The sequence below is a fragment of the Phyllostomus discolor genome, chromosome 5 (genome assembly GCF_004126475.2).
Source record: "Phyllostomus discolor isolate MPI-MPIP mPhyDis1 chromosome 5, mPhyDis1.pri.v3, whole genome shotgun sequence".
Taxonomy (NCBI): Eukaryota; Metazoa; Chordata; class Mammalia; order Chiroptera; family Phyllostomidae; genus Phyllostomus; species Phyllostomus discolor.
Window position 1 is genome coordinate 27,531,814 of NC_040907.2, and position 13,606 is coordinate 27,545,419.

The 13,606-nt window shown below is 47.8% G+C and overlaps 1 protein-coding gene across 3 annotated transcripts in view; it reads left to right on the forward strand.

Moving 5' to 3' along the window:
* Nucleotides 1–2,754: 2,754 nt before the first annotated feature.
* Nucleotides 2,755–13,606, forward strand: part of CTPS1 (CTP synthase 1) — a 29,723-nt gene continuing 18,871 nt past the window's right edge. The window contains exons 1-6 of one of the 3 annotated variants that reach the window (XM_036025855.1): nt 2,755–2,899; nt 5,151–5,218; nt 6,084–6,262; nt 8,059–8,229; nt 10,900–11,000; nt 11,762–11,878. In XM_036025855.1, the coding sequence (XP_035881748.1) occupies nt 6,097–6,262; nt 8,059–8,229; nt 10,900–11,000; nt 11,762–11,878 (555 nt within the window). In that variant the 5' untranslated portion in view covers nt 2,755–2,899; nt 5,151–5,218; nt 6,084–6,096. The remainder of the gene's footprint in view (nt 2,900–5,150; nt 5,219–6,083; nt 6,263–8,058; nt 8,230–10,899; nt 11,001–11,761; nt 11,879–13,606) is intronic. The other 2 variants (XM_028511867.2, XM_028511866.2) reach the window with 2 other exon arrangements.

A 13,606-nucleotide genomic window follows, 5' to 3' on the forward strand; every position in this document is an offset into this window, starting at 1 on the left:
TCTGGGTGTTTATCTGAAGAAATCCAAAATACTAAATCAAAAAGAGTTATGCATCTCTATGTTCATTGAACCACTGTTCACAATAGTCAAGATATGACTAGTCAAGTAGCCCAAATGTGCAAATATACACAGGCACTCATGCCATGGGTATTTAGCCACATTGATGTCTTTACCTGGGACTTGTCAGTCTAGGCTGCTGTACAGAGGAGAGGTCTGGGAACATGGATGTTAATGTTTGACAAGTGCAGTTTTGGTAAACTTACATAAGCAATAGTGTGATCAGAATGAGCTCAAGAGTGAGGGAAGAAGTTGGAGACAGCAAGTACAAACAACGCTTTCTAGGAGTTGTGCCAAAAAGGAGCACAGAGAGATGGAGTAGCCAGAAAATGATGTGCTCAAGAAAGGGTTTTAAGATGGGAGAAATTAGTCTTGGCTGGTGTGGCTCAGTGAATTGAGTGCCGGCCTGTGAACCAGAGGGTCACGGGTTCAATTCTCGGTCAAGGCACATACATGCGTGGGTTGTGGGCCAGGTCCTCAGTAGAGGGTGTGTGAGAGGCCACCACACATTGATGTTTCTCTCTTTCTATTTCTCCTTCCTTTCCCCTCTCTCTAAAAATAAATAAATAAAATGGTAAAGATGGGAGAAATTTCATCATGTGAGTGGAGACAATCTAGCAGAGAGGGAAGAGTTGTCGATGCTGGCAGGGAGAACTAGAGTGACGTTCTTGAGTTGAGAGGGTATGGCACTCGAAGTGAAGAGGAGCAGTTGACCTTTAGGGGCACAGTTTGTCCACAGCACAGGAAAGCAGGCAGAGCTTGTGTGCACAGATAAAAGATGGTGGATACAGTGGTGAGAGCTGAAGGAAGTTCTCCTGGTGGCTTCTATTTTTTCAGTGACAGAGGAACTGAGGCCATCAGCTGAGAGAGTAAGGGGGTGGGGATGGCAGAGGTTTGAGGAAGAAGAGGGGAATGTAAAGTGGTCATTTGGAAGAGTGGCTGAGAGAATGGCTCATTTTTGTACAGTGTCTCCTACAGCAACTCCATTACTTCAGCAAGTATGTCCTCAAGCCTATCATGTCCCAGACACTTCGATAAACACCAAAGACTTCTTGAAAGAACGTGTGGATGTACACATCAAACACATCCCACGCCTGTTTTAGATCTGGAACTGAGTGCTGTAGCTTGGGCAGCTTGGCAGAGTAGGGGCAGTGGTGATGCAGACTTGGAAGGATTTTTTAAAAGTCCATCTTTTTAAAAAGAGTTTATTTATTTATTTTTAGAGAGGGAAGGGAGAGAGAAAGAGAGAGAGAGAAACATCAATGTGCGGTTGCTGGGGGCTGTGGCCTGCAACCCAGGCATGTGCCCTGACTGGGAATTGAACCTGTGATGCTTTGGTTTGCAGCCCGCACTCAATCCACTGAGCTACGCCAGACAGGTAAAAGTCCATTTTTTGAGTTATTCTCCTAAAATGCAAATTTGATCATATCACACATTTTTAAAAAATCTTTTAATGAGGATACAGAAGAACTTGTGACAAATTGCTCCTAGGGAAGAAACAGGAACACCGGGTACAGAGATGAGAGACTCACTTCGCAAGTCTACCCTTGTGGAGTGTTACATGAAAAAAATGTAATTAATCATGTGTGTGTATTCACTACTCAATAGAAAAACAAAAACCCTCCCCAAACATTTCTATGGTTTTCCACCGCTCTTAGAAGAAAAGAAATCCTTAGCTTGGTCTATGATGCTCTGCATAGTATAGCTCTGCCCTCCTCTCTGGCCTGACCTCATGATTCTCTCTTCCTCCAGTGCCCTCCAACGCAGTTACACTGGCCTTCCAGTTCAGCTCTGCTAGGGGCCCTTACACAGACTTTACTTCTGCCTCACTCATCCTTACTGATTTCTCCCTTCCCTTTCTTTTACCAGTAAGCTTCAGGTCTTAGCTTTAAAGATACCCTTTTCAAGGAAGACTTGCCTGCCTGCATTCCCAACCCCCATGAGGCTTGGTCAGTCCCCCCGCTGGGCCCTCACTCCCCTGCCATCAGACACTTCAGCCACAAGCACTTAGGAAGATCGTGAACTGTAATTAGCTGATTAGTTGGCCTGTGCACTGCATCGTTGAACCTAGGACAGGGCCCCTTGGAGCCCAGCACAGCACTTGGCCCAGTGAGCGCTCAGTGAACGTTAGCTGGATGACACACAGTATGTCTCCGGACTGTTGTCCAGCTAAAGCAGCCACTGTCGGGGCTGATGTAGAGGAAAGGGAGCTCGATAAGGAAGGAACCTGTGCCCAGCCACCCTCTTGGGCTTCCTTTTTAGAAGCTGGGGCCCAGTAGGCGCGGCAGGAGAGATGGGGTTGGGGTTGCAACACCAGGAGCCTTGACCGTCCTGCTCATAAGGCAGGAGTTTCAGAGGCTCGGTGGGATGGATCCAGACTTTCTTGGAAGGCTGTGGTGGCAGGGGGCTGCAGCCAGGCGAAGGATTTGCCAGATGTGAATCCAAAAACGGCCTCCTCCCCCTTAAGAAACGAAGCTTACACCACTGGCTGTGACAAAGGCTTCTTGGCAGAAATGCCACAGCCTCCCCAGTCTCGAATAGCTACTTCTCCAGTGTCAGGAGCTGAAGGACCATTCCAACCACCCGGCCAGACAGGTGGGAAACCTGGTCCGCCGGGCGCCTGCGCATTCGGGGCCCTGCGTCGCGCGCATCCAAGCTCCGCCACGGGGTGGGACCAAGCGCCCGCCCCGCCCCCTGCCTCTGCGTGCGCACCGCCTAGGGCCCGCCTCCGTGAAAGACTGCCGGGCGCATGCGGCCGGGCTGCTTCACTGGCTGCCGGGGCCACGGTGTGCGTCTCCCTCCTAGCTTCTTAGCCGACAGGAGGATTTGAAGCGGGCCTCAGGTAGGCTGACTCCAGAGATGCCGGGGGAGCCGTTCTCTGGTGCAGGAATCGGCGGCGCGGGCTGAGCCCAGCGCGGGACAGCTCTACTGCCGGGTGATAGACACCGCTCCCACCAATCGCGGGTGATGTGGAGAGCAGGCCCGCCCAATCAGTTCCGTGCCTAACGGAATGGGGCGGGCGGCCAGGCCGGCGAGGAGCCGGCTCCCGCGCGCGGGGCCGCGTGGCCGGGCGCCACTGGGGAGACGGGCCGCAGTGGGCGTGGGGTAGCAGAAAGGGCTGCAGGGCTCCGCAGTGGGAGGCCGAGGTTGGCTCGTGGGATGGAGAGGGCCTTAGAGCGCTGGACCCCGCAGCTGCTGCTCCATTTGGACTGCCCCGGGCTACGTCCCTCGGTCCTCAAGGCACCTCGCCAGGAGGGGTTTCAAGATCCGAGACTGGCTTGTCGAGGTGGGATGGGTTCCGCGGCCTGGCCTCGGCCCCCTCCAGCATGCCTTGACTCCTGTAGCGGAAGGGGCCTTGGAGCTCGCCGGGCTTGACAGCCTCCCGGTGCTGTTCCCTTCGTCCCCACAGCCGGCCACCTCCCTTCTGGGCCGCCGGTGTGAAGATGTTGCATTTTAAAGTTAAGTTCACTACGTTTGTGCATTTTCATCTGCACATTATAATTTTGAATTCTCAGCGGTTTTATGTCAAAAGTGACGTGGAGATTCTCACCCCCGTTTTACAGATGTAAGGACTCAGGCAGCTTAAGTGACTTGACAGGTCTCAGTACCCAAGGGATGGAGCTGGAACTGGATCTCACAACATTTAATGAACAAACAAAAAAGAACCTTTTTTCCATCTTTGTTGAATTCCTTTGCTGCATCTTGATTTTTGTTACTTCTGTGTTTGAAAACCTTCCAATGTCTCCATCACTTTCAGAATAAAGTTCAGATTGGACATTCAAGTTTTCACATGACTGGGCCCCTTGCCTACATTTACAACTTATTTCCCACTGTCTTCCCCCCACCACTTGTCTCGGCCCTACCTCTGGTTTCCGTAGATAGCTTTCACCTTCCTGTTCACTCTGTTCCCTTCCCCATGCTTTGTCAGGCATGTTTCAGGTCAACAAAGCAGGAGTAGCCTGGGTCCTCCACCCTTGGATTTTCCTTACCTTCTAATGGGTCCTGGGACTTGACCCTACTGTTGCCACTGAAAGCTTTCTGCTCTTCTTCCCCCTTTATACTGTTCACATACTGTCCCTCTGCTCTCACCATCACTGCATCACTCCTTTCTTTGTAAATGTGTTGTCTCAAACTGGACTGCCAGCATCTTGAGGTATGGGCCCAGATCTGATTAATTGTAGTCCCCAGAGTGTCTGGCATAGTAGCCTACACATACATATTGACAGTGATGGGCGTCCATGAATGTGAGTGGATGAGTCTTGGGGACCCCCACCTGGCCTTTGAGTACTTTGAATATTTATTGCCAGGCACTGTGGGAGACTGCAAGAATCACCCTGAAGAGTGGTGTTACCCTTTTAGAGTAAAATTGGGGCAATTCAAATGTAAATTGATGAGATGAAACTTCTCACTCTGTAAACCACTCAGAGTGGCTGAAGAATTTCTAGGAACATCCAAAATTTGGTAAGACCAGGCATAGTCTCTGGGGTCCACCTGGCCAGGGCCTCTCTAAAATATAGCCAAGTCTGATATTCATGGGCCAGTAAGGACTCGTTCAACTGTCAGGGAGCAGTCAGAGAAGTGTTTCCCCCAAATGTTAGGGACTTGGGGTCAAACAAGTTTGGGAAAACTGCATACCGAATACTCCTTTTTGGAGGTCACATTGAATGTTAACCTAGTAAAGGCTCCTAGAGGTCTTGCATTAAAGAAACCAATGGACTATTTAACTGATATCCCAGTATTTCTCTTATGTGTCCCTAAATCCTTTTGGGGAACCCCATATGCATTTTATAGAAACCAAGGAGCATGCTTTTGGAAATGCTGCAACAGAGGATAGAAAGGGCAAGGTGATGGTGTCTGCCTGTCAGGGGAAGACATTTTAAACATTTTATCTCTTTGCCAAGTGCTTTCATTCCTGCTTTGGGGAGGAGCGAGGTGAGGGCAATGCTTTAAGTGGAACTCCCGTTTCCTTCTTCCCTTTCGTAGCTTGTTTTTGGCTTCACATGAAGTGTTCCCAGAGAAGGGCCTGCCCTTGCCAAAGCAAGCATTCTCTCTTTCTCCTTGGTGATTGTGTTTTTCATTTTGATCACATTTAGGTTTGTTGACCAAACGATGTTTTGGGGGCCTCTGAAGCTGTCTGTGGGCCAGAGAGAAATTCTCCCTGGTGAGCCTGTCACTGTCTCCTCCGCTTGTCTATGCGTTTGTTTTACCCACCCCTTGCTTCAGCTGTTCTTGTGTCTATCCATCGCTTCTTATCTTGCATCGAGTCTCTTTCTTCCAGACACTGCCATAACCGTCTGGCTCTTTGGATTTAATCTAATCTGCCCACTTTTTGAGTCCTCTGCTTATTACATGCTTCATACTGGTTTATTATCTGCTGTCCCTTTCCTCCAACATATAAAACTCTTCAGGGCGTACCTGGGAGAGATTGCTGGCAACGAGTAAGTTATTATTAAACTGCAGAAGAGAGCTGCCTTTAATTAAAAGATTTTTAGGTACAACTGCAACTTCTTTTAAGTTCTTTTATTCTGTCTTCACTAACCTAGAAGGAGCTATGCTTTCTTGGTGCTACATTGTAGTTTAGCCAAAGACACTATTTTATGGGAAATCAGAGTGCTCATCCAAGAGTGAAATTGTTTTCCCCATGTAGGGACAGTAATGAGGTACCTGGCTGGTGTGCCATTGTCTGGTGGCCATGCCAGCCAACAGTTGGGGCATAGTGTTCTACTGATAGCTTAAAGCGTTTTCTGGTTTTTGTTTTTTTTTAAATTAGGTTGACTCACAGTGTTGTCAAAGCACGAAAAAAAAAAAGGTACGTTCCTTGATTAGTAGTTGTTTTTCAACTCGTATTTGACCGAAGCCACTCAGTGATCCAGGAACCCACAAAACAATTTTCCAAAGTCACGTGACAGACAGGGTACCCAAGGCTCCGAGAGGGTGATAGCCAGTAAAAATGGCAGTTAGTGTTTGAAGCTAGCTACATTTGACTTGTTGAACTATATTTCATCTATAGTTTTTCCTTCCCACAGGTCAAAAAGGAAAATGAAGTACATTCTGGTGACTGGTGGCGTTATATCAGGAATCGGAAAAGGGATCATTGCCAGCAGTGTGGGCACGATCCTGAAGTCATGTGGTTTACATGTCACCTCGATTAAAATCGACCCATACATTAACATTGACGCAGGGACGTTCTCTCCTTATGAGCACGGTAAGCAAAGTGCATTTTTAATTGTGTAGTGTGTAGAAGAACATGTGAGTCAGCCCTTGGAAATTGTGTGTATTTTGTATGACTTCCATTTCTTGCCTTCTAAAAAGGTCCTTAGAGTAGCAGGATGATGCTTTCCTCACCTGGACAGAGGAAGCAGAAATCTTTTTTTTTTTTTTTTTAAGATTTTACTTATTTATTTTTAGAGAGAAGGAAAGGGTGGACAAATGGAGGGAGAGAAACATTGATGTGTGAGAGAAACATCAATTGGTTGCCTCTCACATGCACCCCAACTGGGAACTGGGCCACAACCCAGAGTTGTGCCCTGACGGGGAATCGAACTGGTGACCCTTAACTTTGCAGGATGATGCTCAACTAACTGAGCTATGCCGGTCAGGATGAGGAAGCAGAAATCTTAATATGCAATGTAGTGATTAGAGTCTAGAGGTTTCTGTAACAGAAAGAACAGGAATTATCTTTTTGGTGGATGAGTGAAAATTTGTCACTTTGAAAAAGGGTAATCTGGTGACATAATAACTTTCCTTAAATATTTGAGAAGAGGGATTATATTTATTCCTTGTGGTCCCAAGCTTTAGAAATAGGATGCATGGAAAGAAATTATAAGAAAATAGATTTTTCTGTGACATAAGAAAGATCTTTATAATAGCAAACGCTTTCTAAGACTGAGGTAACTGACTTCCAGAAGTTGTGAGTTCCTTTGATGGAGGTGTGTTCAATCAAAAAGGCTGAAGGACCACTTTGTAGGGATTTAGACCACAGATAAATGCTGGAGTTGCGTGACATGTGAGCTGGAAATTCTGTTTTGTGGACAGAGTTTGGATAATATAAACGAGGATCTTTTGAGGTGAGTGGAAAGTTGAAATGAAACTGTTAAGGGAGGTTAGGATAGTGCCTGTCTCCTGTGGTTATGTGATTGTCGGAATTACTACCTAGGTGGTTGTTTGGTTAAAATTGGGGATGGATGTATTGTTAAAGCACACTCTTCAAGTTTTTAAATTCTGTTTTCATACTCCTGCTTTCTAATGTTGAGGTCAGAATCTGTACAGATGAGCGTCAGCAGGGCGGGCACGTTAGTGTAATAAGTAGCAGCAGGAGAAGAGGGAGACCGGAGCAGTACTTTGTGCAGAGTTCCCGAGCGGGGGACGAGTTCTTTCCTGAGGGGGAAAATGAGATGTTTTTTTCCCTTTCCTGTTTTTAAGCTTATATTTTATTGTGATGGTAGGAATGAACCATACTGGGCAAACTTTTCTAGACTGATGTTTTGAGGAGTGAATGTTAAACAAAGAAATGGGGAAAAACTTTGTAGTTTCACAGCTTTGCTTAGGACTAAAGTGTAGCCCGGGAGATGGCTTTTAGAATGATCTTAATGGTATATCTTGTTTAACTTTCGAATGAAATCATGCTTTTTGTCACACTTCAAACCTTGCTTTGCTCAAGTAGTAGACGTCGTTGAGAACAACAGATGCCACACAAACTGTAAAGTCCCGTCTGTCCCCAGCCCTTTGGGCTGTAATTTTCTTCCGTTCCATGCTGTTTCAGAACTCTTCCTGATTCAGACTGAGTTTGTTGACAGACTGGAAGTGTGAAGTTACCTTCTGGAGAATGGTCGGTGCTTTTCCTTTTGTGTCCTCTTTAGTTATCTAGAAATAAATTGCTTTTGCTTTGTGTGTGGGTAATTGAGACTTTGTTCTAGTTGAGTGTTTATGTTTTGGCACACAAGCTGTGCCACGGCGTATGTCTTTTTCTTTCGCCCTGAACATTTTCCCCGTGTGCCCCAGGTGAGGTTTTTGTGCTGGATGACGGTGGGGAAGTAGACCTCGATCTGGGTAACTATGAGCGTTTCCTGGACATCCGCCTCACCAAGGACAATAACCTGACCACCGGAAAGATATACCAGTATGTTATTAACAAGGAACGCAAAGGCGATTACTTGGGAAAAACCGTCCAAGGTAAGACTGGATTTATTTGCCTTTAAAGTTTAAAAATCTTAAACAGTTGAATTTCTTTTGTGTATTGTTACTGAAATATGCCTTCAGTTGACTCAAAAAATAAATTGGAGAAGCCATCACTGCTCGGTGGATGGCATTGAAGCTGTCAGTCCAGTGGCATGATTTGAGTCCAGAAAACTTTTTTTTTAAGATTTTATTTATTTGTAGAGAGAGGGGAAGAGAGGGAGAGAAACATCGATGTGCAAGAGAAATATTGATCAGTTGCCTCTTGCATGTCTCCAACTGAGAACCTGGCCTACAACCCAGGCATGTGCCCCGACCGGGAATTGAACTAGTGACCTTTCAGTGCAGGTGGGCGCCCAACCCACTGAGCCACACCAGTCAGGGCCAGAGAGCTATTGTCTTTATACCAGGGGTGTCAAACTCATTTTTACCAGGGGCCACGTCAGCCTCGTGGCAGCCTTCAAAGGGCTGAATGTAATTGCAACTCCTTAACAGTTAAGGAGTAGTTACATTTATACAGTCCTAAAATTACTTCAGCCCTTTGAAGGTAACCACAAGGCTGATGTGGTCCCCGGTGAAAATGAGCCTGACACCCCTGCTTTATACAGTGATGAGTGTGAAGTGATGAAGACTACTAGACTAGGCAGAGAGCCAGACTCCGTGTGTGTGTGTGTGTGTGTGTGTGTGTGTGTGTGTGATGTCTGTGCATAGGCAGTGATAGGGAAAAGAATGTCCATCGTGTACATTGGTTTTAGACTAGTAATCAGGACGGATGGGCCTTGGGGAGAGTCTGAGAAGTATGTCTCTGGGTCCTGCTGAGCTACCACTGGCCCAGCGTCACTTGTATTTGTTTGCTGTTGTGGGTTTACACAGCCTTCATTTGAGGACAGTGCTTGTTTGGAAAAGGTGGGGTTGGAAAACCACTTGTCTAGTGTAATGGCATAAGTCCAGATTTTGGGGACTGCTGAAAAGTGGCTTTTATCTGAGTTCCGAGAATAAATCTGCTTTTGGCTTTAGGCTATACTGGACTGATAGCGGAGGGTCCCGCCGACAGTGAGCAGCCCCAGACCCAGATTCTAGGTTAACTGGCTCATGTTTACATCTTAGCTGTGCTACTTACCAGCTTCATGAGCGTGGACTGGTTGCTAAACCTCTCTGAAATCTGTTTTCCTTTTCTACAAAGGAAGATAATAACAGTGTCTGCCTCTCCTGTGTGTTGGCAGGATTAAAGGCATTAAGTCAGTCAAGTGTTTCTCTTGAGTTCCTGATACACACAAAGGGATCAATTTGGAATTATAATGATCTTGATTATGGAGTTTATGGCTCTAGGCTCCAGTGTATTTAGCTGTTTATCCATTCATCCGTCAGATGTGTTGTGAGTGCTCCAGTGGTCAGGCGTCCCTGGTGCTGAGAGTACTTGAGGAACAAGATCAGCAAGGCCACTGCCCTTGTGGAGGTCACAGACGCATGGGATGGGAAGTCTGATGGGAGCTGTGGCAGGAGAGGATAGAAGAGAGACTGAGAAAGTGGTGGGGAGAGCTGTCTGGCCAGGGGCCCAGGGAAGGCCTCCAAGGAGAGGATGGGTGAGCCAGGAGGCCGGCTGTGGGAGGGCTGGAAGGAGAGCCCGCGAGGCCTGTACAGAGGGCCCAGAACCACAGAGGGCTTGGTCATGGACAGGGCAGGGAGCAGTGACACAGGACGATGGTCAGGGAGATAGGTGACAGGGGTGCAGCCAAGTCACACGGGGCCTCCCGCTGGGCCACAGCCTGGAGTTTGCATTTTAGAACGGAAACTCAGGGAGTGGTAAACTCTAATTTGCATTTTTAAAAGAGCACTTTGGCTGATCTGTGTGGAGATGATGAACATCCTTGTGCTCGAGGCACTGCTGGCTCTGTCTACACACAGCAAGTTAAACAGCACTCTCCGCCCTTGGGGATCTGCCGCCAGAGCCTGACAGCTGTGGTTTTTGAAAGCGATCAGCAGGAGCTGGCACGTATTGAGTACCGACTTGGTAGGCACTCTGCTTAGCATTTTACCAGTGCCGTCTCACTGATTTCCACAGCTTTACAAAGTTGAAGCTGTTACCGCCAGTTCGTGGATAGGGAAGTTGAGCTTGAGAATAGTTAAGTCACTTGCCCAGAGATCCGGCCCTAATGAGTGGTGGAACTGAGGTGTGAACCCAGACATTCTGAGCCCAGGCGCTGTGCTCCTAACCACTCTGCTACACTGTGCTGTCTCCTCGAAGTGGATCGTCTCCACTTCAGGAATCTGGAAACACAATGGAACAGGGTCCTGGTTTCCCTTGTTCCTGGAAAAGCACCCAGGTGTGATATGGCCACCTCTGCCTATAAGCAGTAGGGTGGCCATGTGGCTGTGCGGCCAGGGTGAGCTTGCTCAGGGGCAGGAAGAGCTCTGGTGTGGGTTAGGGCTCCACTCTTGGCCCTGCTCTCTCGTAGTGTTTCCAGCCACAACGTGGACTCCTGGAAAGGAGGCTGTGGGGAGTGCAAGCCCAGAGATTTTTCCTAAGGCCATTTAAGAGTGGTCTCAATGTGGACCCTTTGCCTCTCTGTGATGCCAGAGTGCAACCATTTGTAGTCGCCTTAAATGCATCTCTCTCATCAGTGCTGACGGAAAAGTGTGAGTCACATTCTTCTCTCTCCTTCCCAGTGGTCCCTCACATCACAGACGCAATCCAGGAGTGGGTGATGAGACAGGCATTAATACCTGTGGATGAAGATGGCCTAGAGCCTCAAGTGTGCGTTATTGAGGTGTGTACGAGTCCTTTCTAAACTGTGATTCCTGAGTAGGTGACCCAGTGGACACATTCATGCGCTTAGTCAGCCATCAGCAGCTAAGACAATTCCCAGCTAAGCCCTTGACCTTCCTACCTATGATGTATGGCAGGTGAGGGTGCAGTAACAGTCATGTGGGTGGCCATCCAAAGTGATACTTCGCCCAAGCGATTCTCCTTTTTCAGCATTTATGTGTTTATGTAGTGGAGATGGCGACACATTTTTGGTCTGAATGACTGAGGCTCCTTGAGTTTCAGTTTCTGTACCCCTGCCTGGCTGATCCTAGCCAGTGGGTCTCCGTGTCCCTGCGAAAACAGGAGGCTTGGAAGTTTCAGCAGCTTGTTTCTAGCAGGTGATTTTTTTCCCTAGCAGATGATTTTTAATACAAAAGTTATTTGTGGCTAAGTGGGTAAGATTTAGGTTTCTTTGCTTTGTAGCTCTCCTGCAAATAAAGTCCCTAGTATAGCTTTCAGTTGACCTTTTTCTTGAAATAATGTGGGAAGACCCGTGATCCATGATAAAACCTTGTGGGATGGTAAGTGCATCCAAAAAGGTAATCTTTTAGCACAAAGAAATGTCTCATTAGTGCTAACTGGCACCGTACGGGCCCGAAGAGTCCATATTACGCTGCTGCTTCTCATGGAGTTGAGATGGCAGAGCGTGTGTGTCAGACAGCCGAACCCGACCGCGGGAGGAAGGTTTGGTGTGTAAGCCCTGAAACAACTGTGTCCTTCCAGCTCGGTGGAACAGTGGGAGACATAGAAAGCATGCCCTTTATCGAGGCCTTCCGTCAGTTCCAGTTCAAGGTCAAAAGAGAGAACTTTTGTAATATTCACGTCAGTCTGGTTCCTCAGGTAAGTCCATCAAAACTTCCCTGTGGGGAGGTGGAGAGGAGGGAGAAAAGGATGATTTGCGTCCCTTTTCTGTTTTAAGTATTTGAGCTGCGGGAAGCAGAAAATTAAAAAAAAACTTCTTTACAAATTTTAAAGTATTGTAATCATACCTTTGAAAAAGATCCAGTGGGGCCCTGACCAGTACGGCTCAGTGGGCTGGGTGTCATCCCGCAAAATGAAAAGTCGCCGGTTCGATCTTCAGTCAGGGCACGTGCCTGGGCTGTGGGCCAGGTCCCCCGTAGGGAGCATGCAAGAGGCCGCCGGTCGATGTTTTTCTCGCACATGGATGTGTCTCTCTCTCCCTTCCTTTCTCCCTCCCTTCCCCTCTCCTAAAAATAAATAAAATCTTGAGAAGAAAGAAAGATCCAGTGGGGAACATTCGGAAAGTTAATCAGGGACGTTGCAGTTAAAGCTGGCGGGTTGAACATGTTCATTCGTCTTCACCCGCATGGCGAAGCCCCCTGACCGCTGCAGCCCGGGGACTTGTGTATAGCCGCAAACTCACAGGGGCAGACACCGTGAGAGGAGTCAGCAGTAGCAGCAGTCAGGAGGGCAGGAAGCAGATGGACACCTACAGACGGACTCAGACTGACCCCGTTTGCCCTGCAGAGCCCCCAGCGGCTCAGGAGCAGGCCACATCTGGTGCCTCTGGGCATGGGGGCTACGGGTCAGGCTCCTAACTGCCCTTCCAGAACCAGTCAGACCCTGATGTCCCCTTCCCTGGTGTGCACAGTGGGGCCTTAGCCACTCCCTGCCTTGGCAGAAGACTGGAGGGTTTTTTCCCCTGTAAGAGGTATTCCGGATGAGCAGACACTAGGGACAGTTGAGGGTGGTAATACTGAACTAAAAACGTGGGGTTAAGTGTAACTTTATGCTCTTGAGACATCCTACCTTTCTCTGTCACGTGATTCCCAGAATCGTCACAGCCCGGCTCGGACCTTCCACAGAGGAGGCTGGACTGACTGTAAGGTTCTTCTTGGGGCACGTGCCTAGCCCAGGGGAACGCACGCTGCTCTCATGCAGTGGGCCTGCGGGTTCCCAGAGTAAGGACCCTGGCGGACAAATCCCGCTTTTACAGAACCCCCACATAGCTTTTAAATATGAGTTGGCAGCCAGCAATCACCAGACATTTGGAGAAATTATCTAACACGCGAGAGACCAAAACAACAGGAAGAAAAGAAACTCAGAGGAAATTGCGGCTCTGCAGGGAGCAGGGAACCTAAAACAAAAGCAGCGAGCGTGTCATTAGTAGCCGTGGAATGAAGAGGAGATAAACTGCACCCATTAAGCACAGCTGAATACCCTAAGAAGGGAACAGAGAACAGAAAAGAATTCGTGGGAATTAATAATTGGATAAAAGAATTGAAAAATTTAAGAGAAAGAAAGGGGAGGAAATACCTGAGGAAGCAGAGCAGAAAGCCCAAAAGATAAAAAATAGAGAAAAAGCAAGAGAGTGTGGACTGGTCCAGGAGTTCTAACGTCCAAATAATAGGATCTCCCCCAAAGTAACGGAAATGGAGAGGAGAGAAATCTGAATGAGGGGTTCATAAATTATGCCCCACAGGCCAAAACAACCCAGCCTGTTTTGAAAAAAGTTGTGTGGAAATAACAGCCACATCCTTATGTTTACATATCGTCCATGCTGCCTTTGTGCTAAAACAGGAGAGTTGAATAGTTGTGACAGAGACT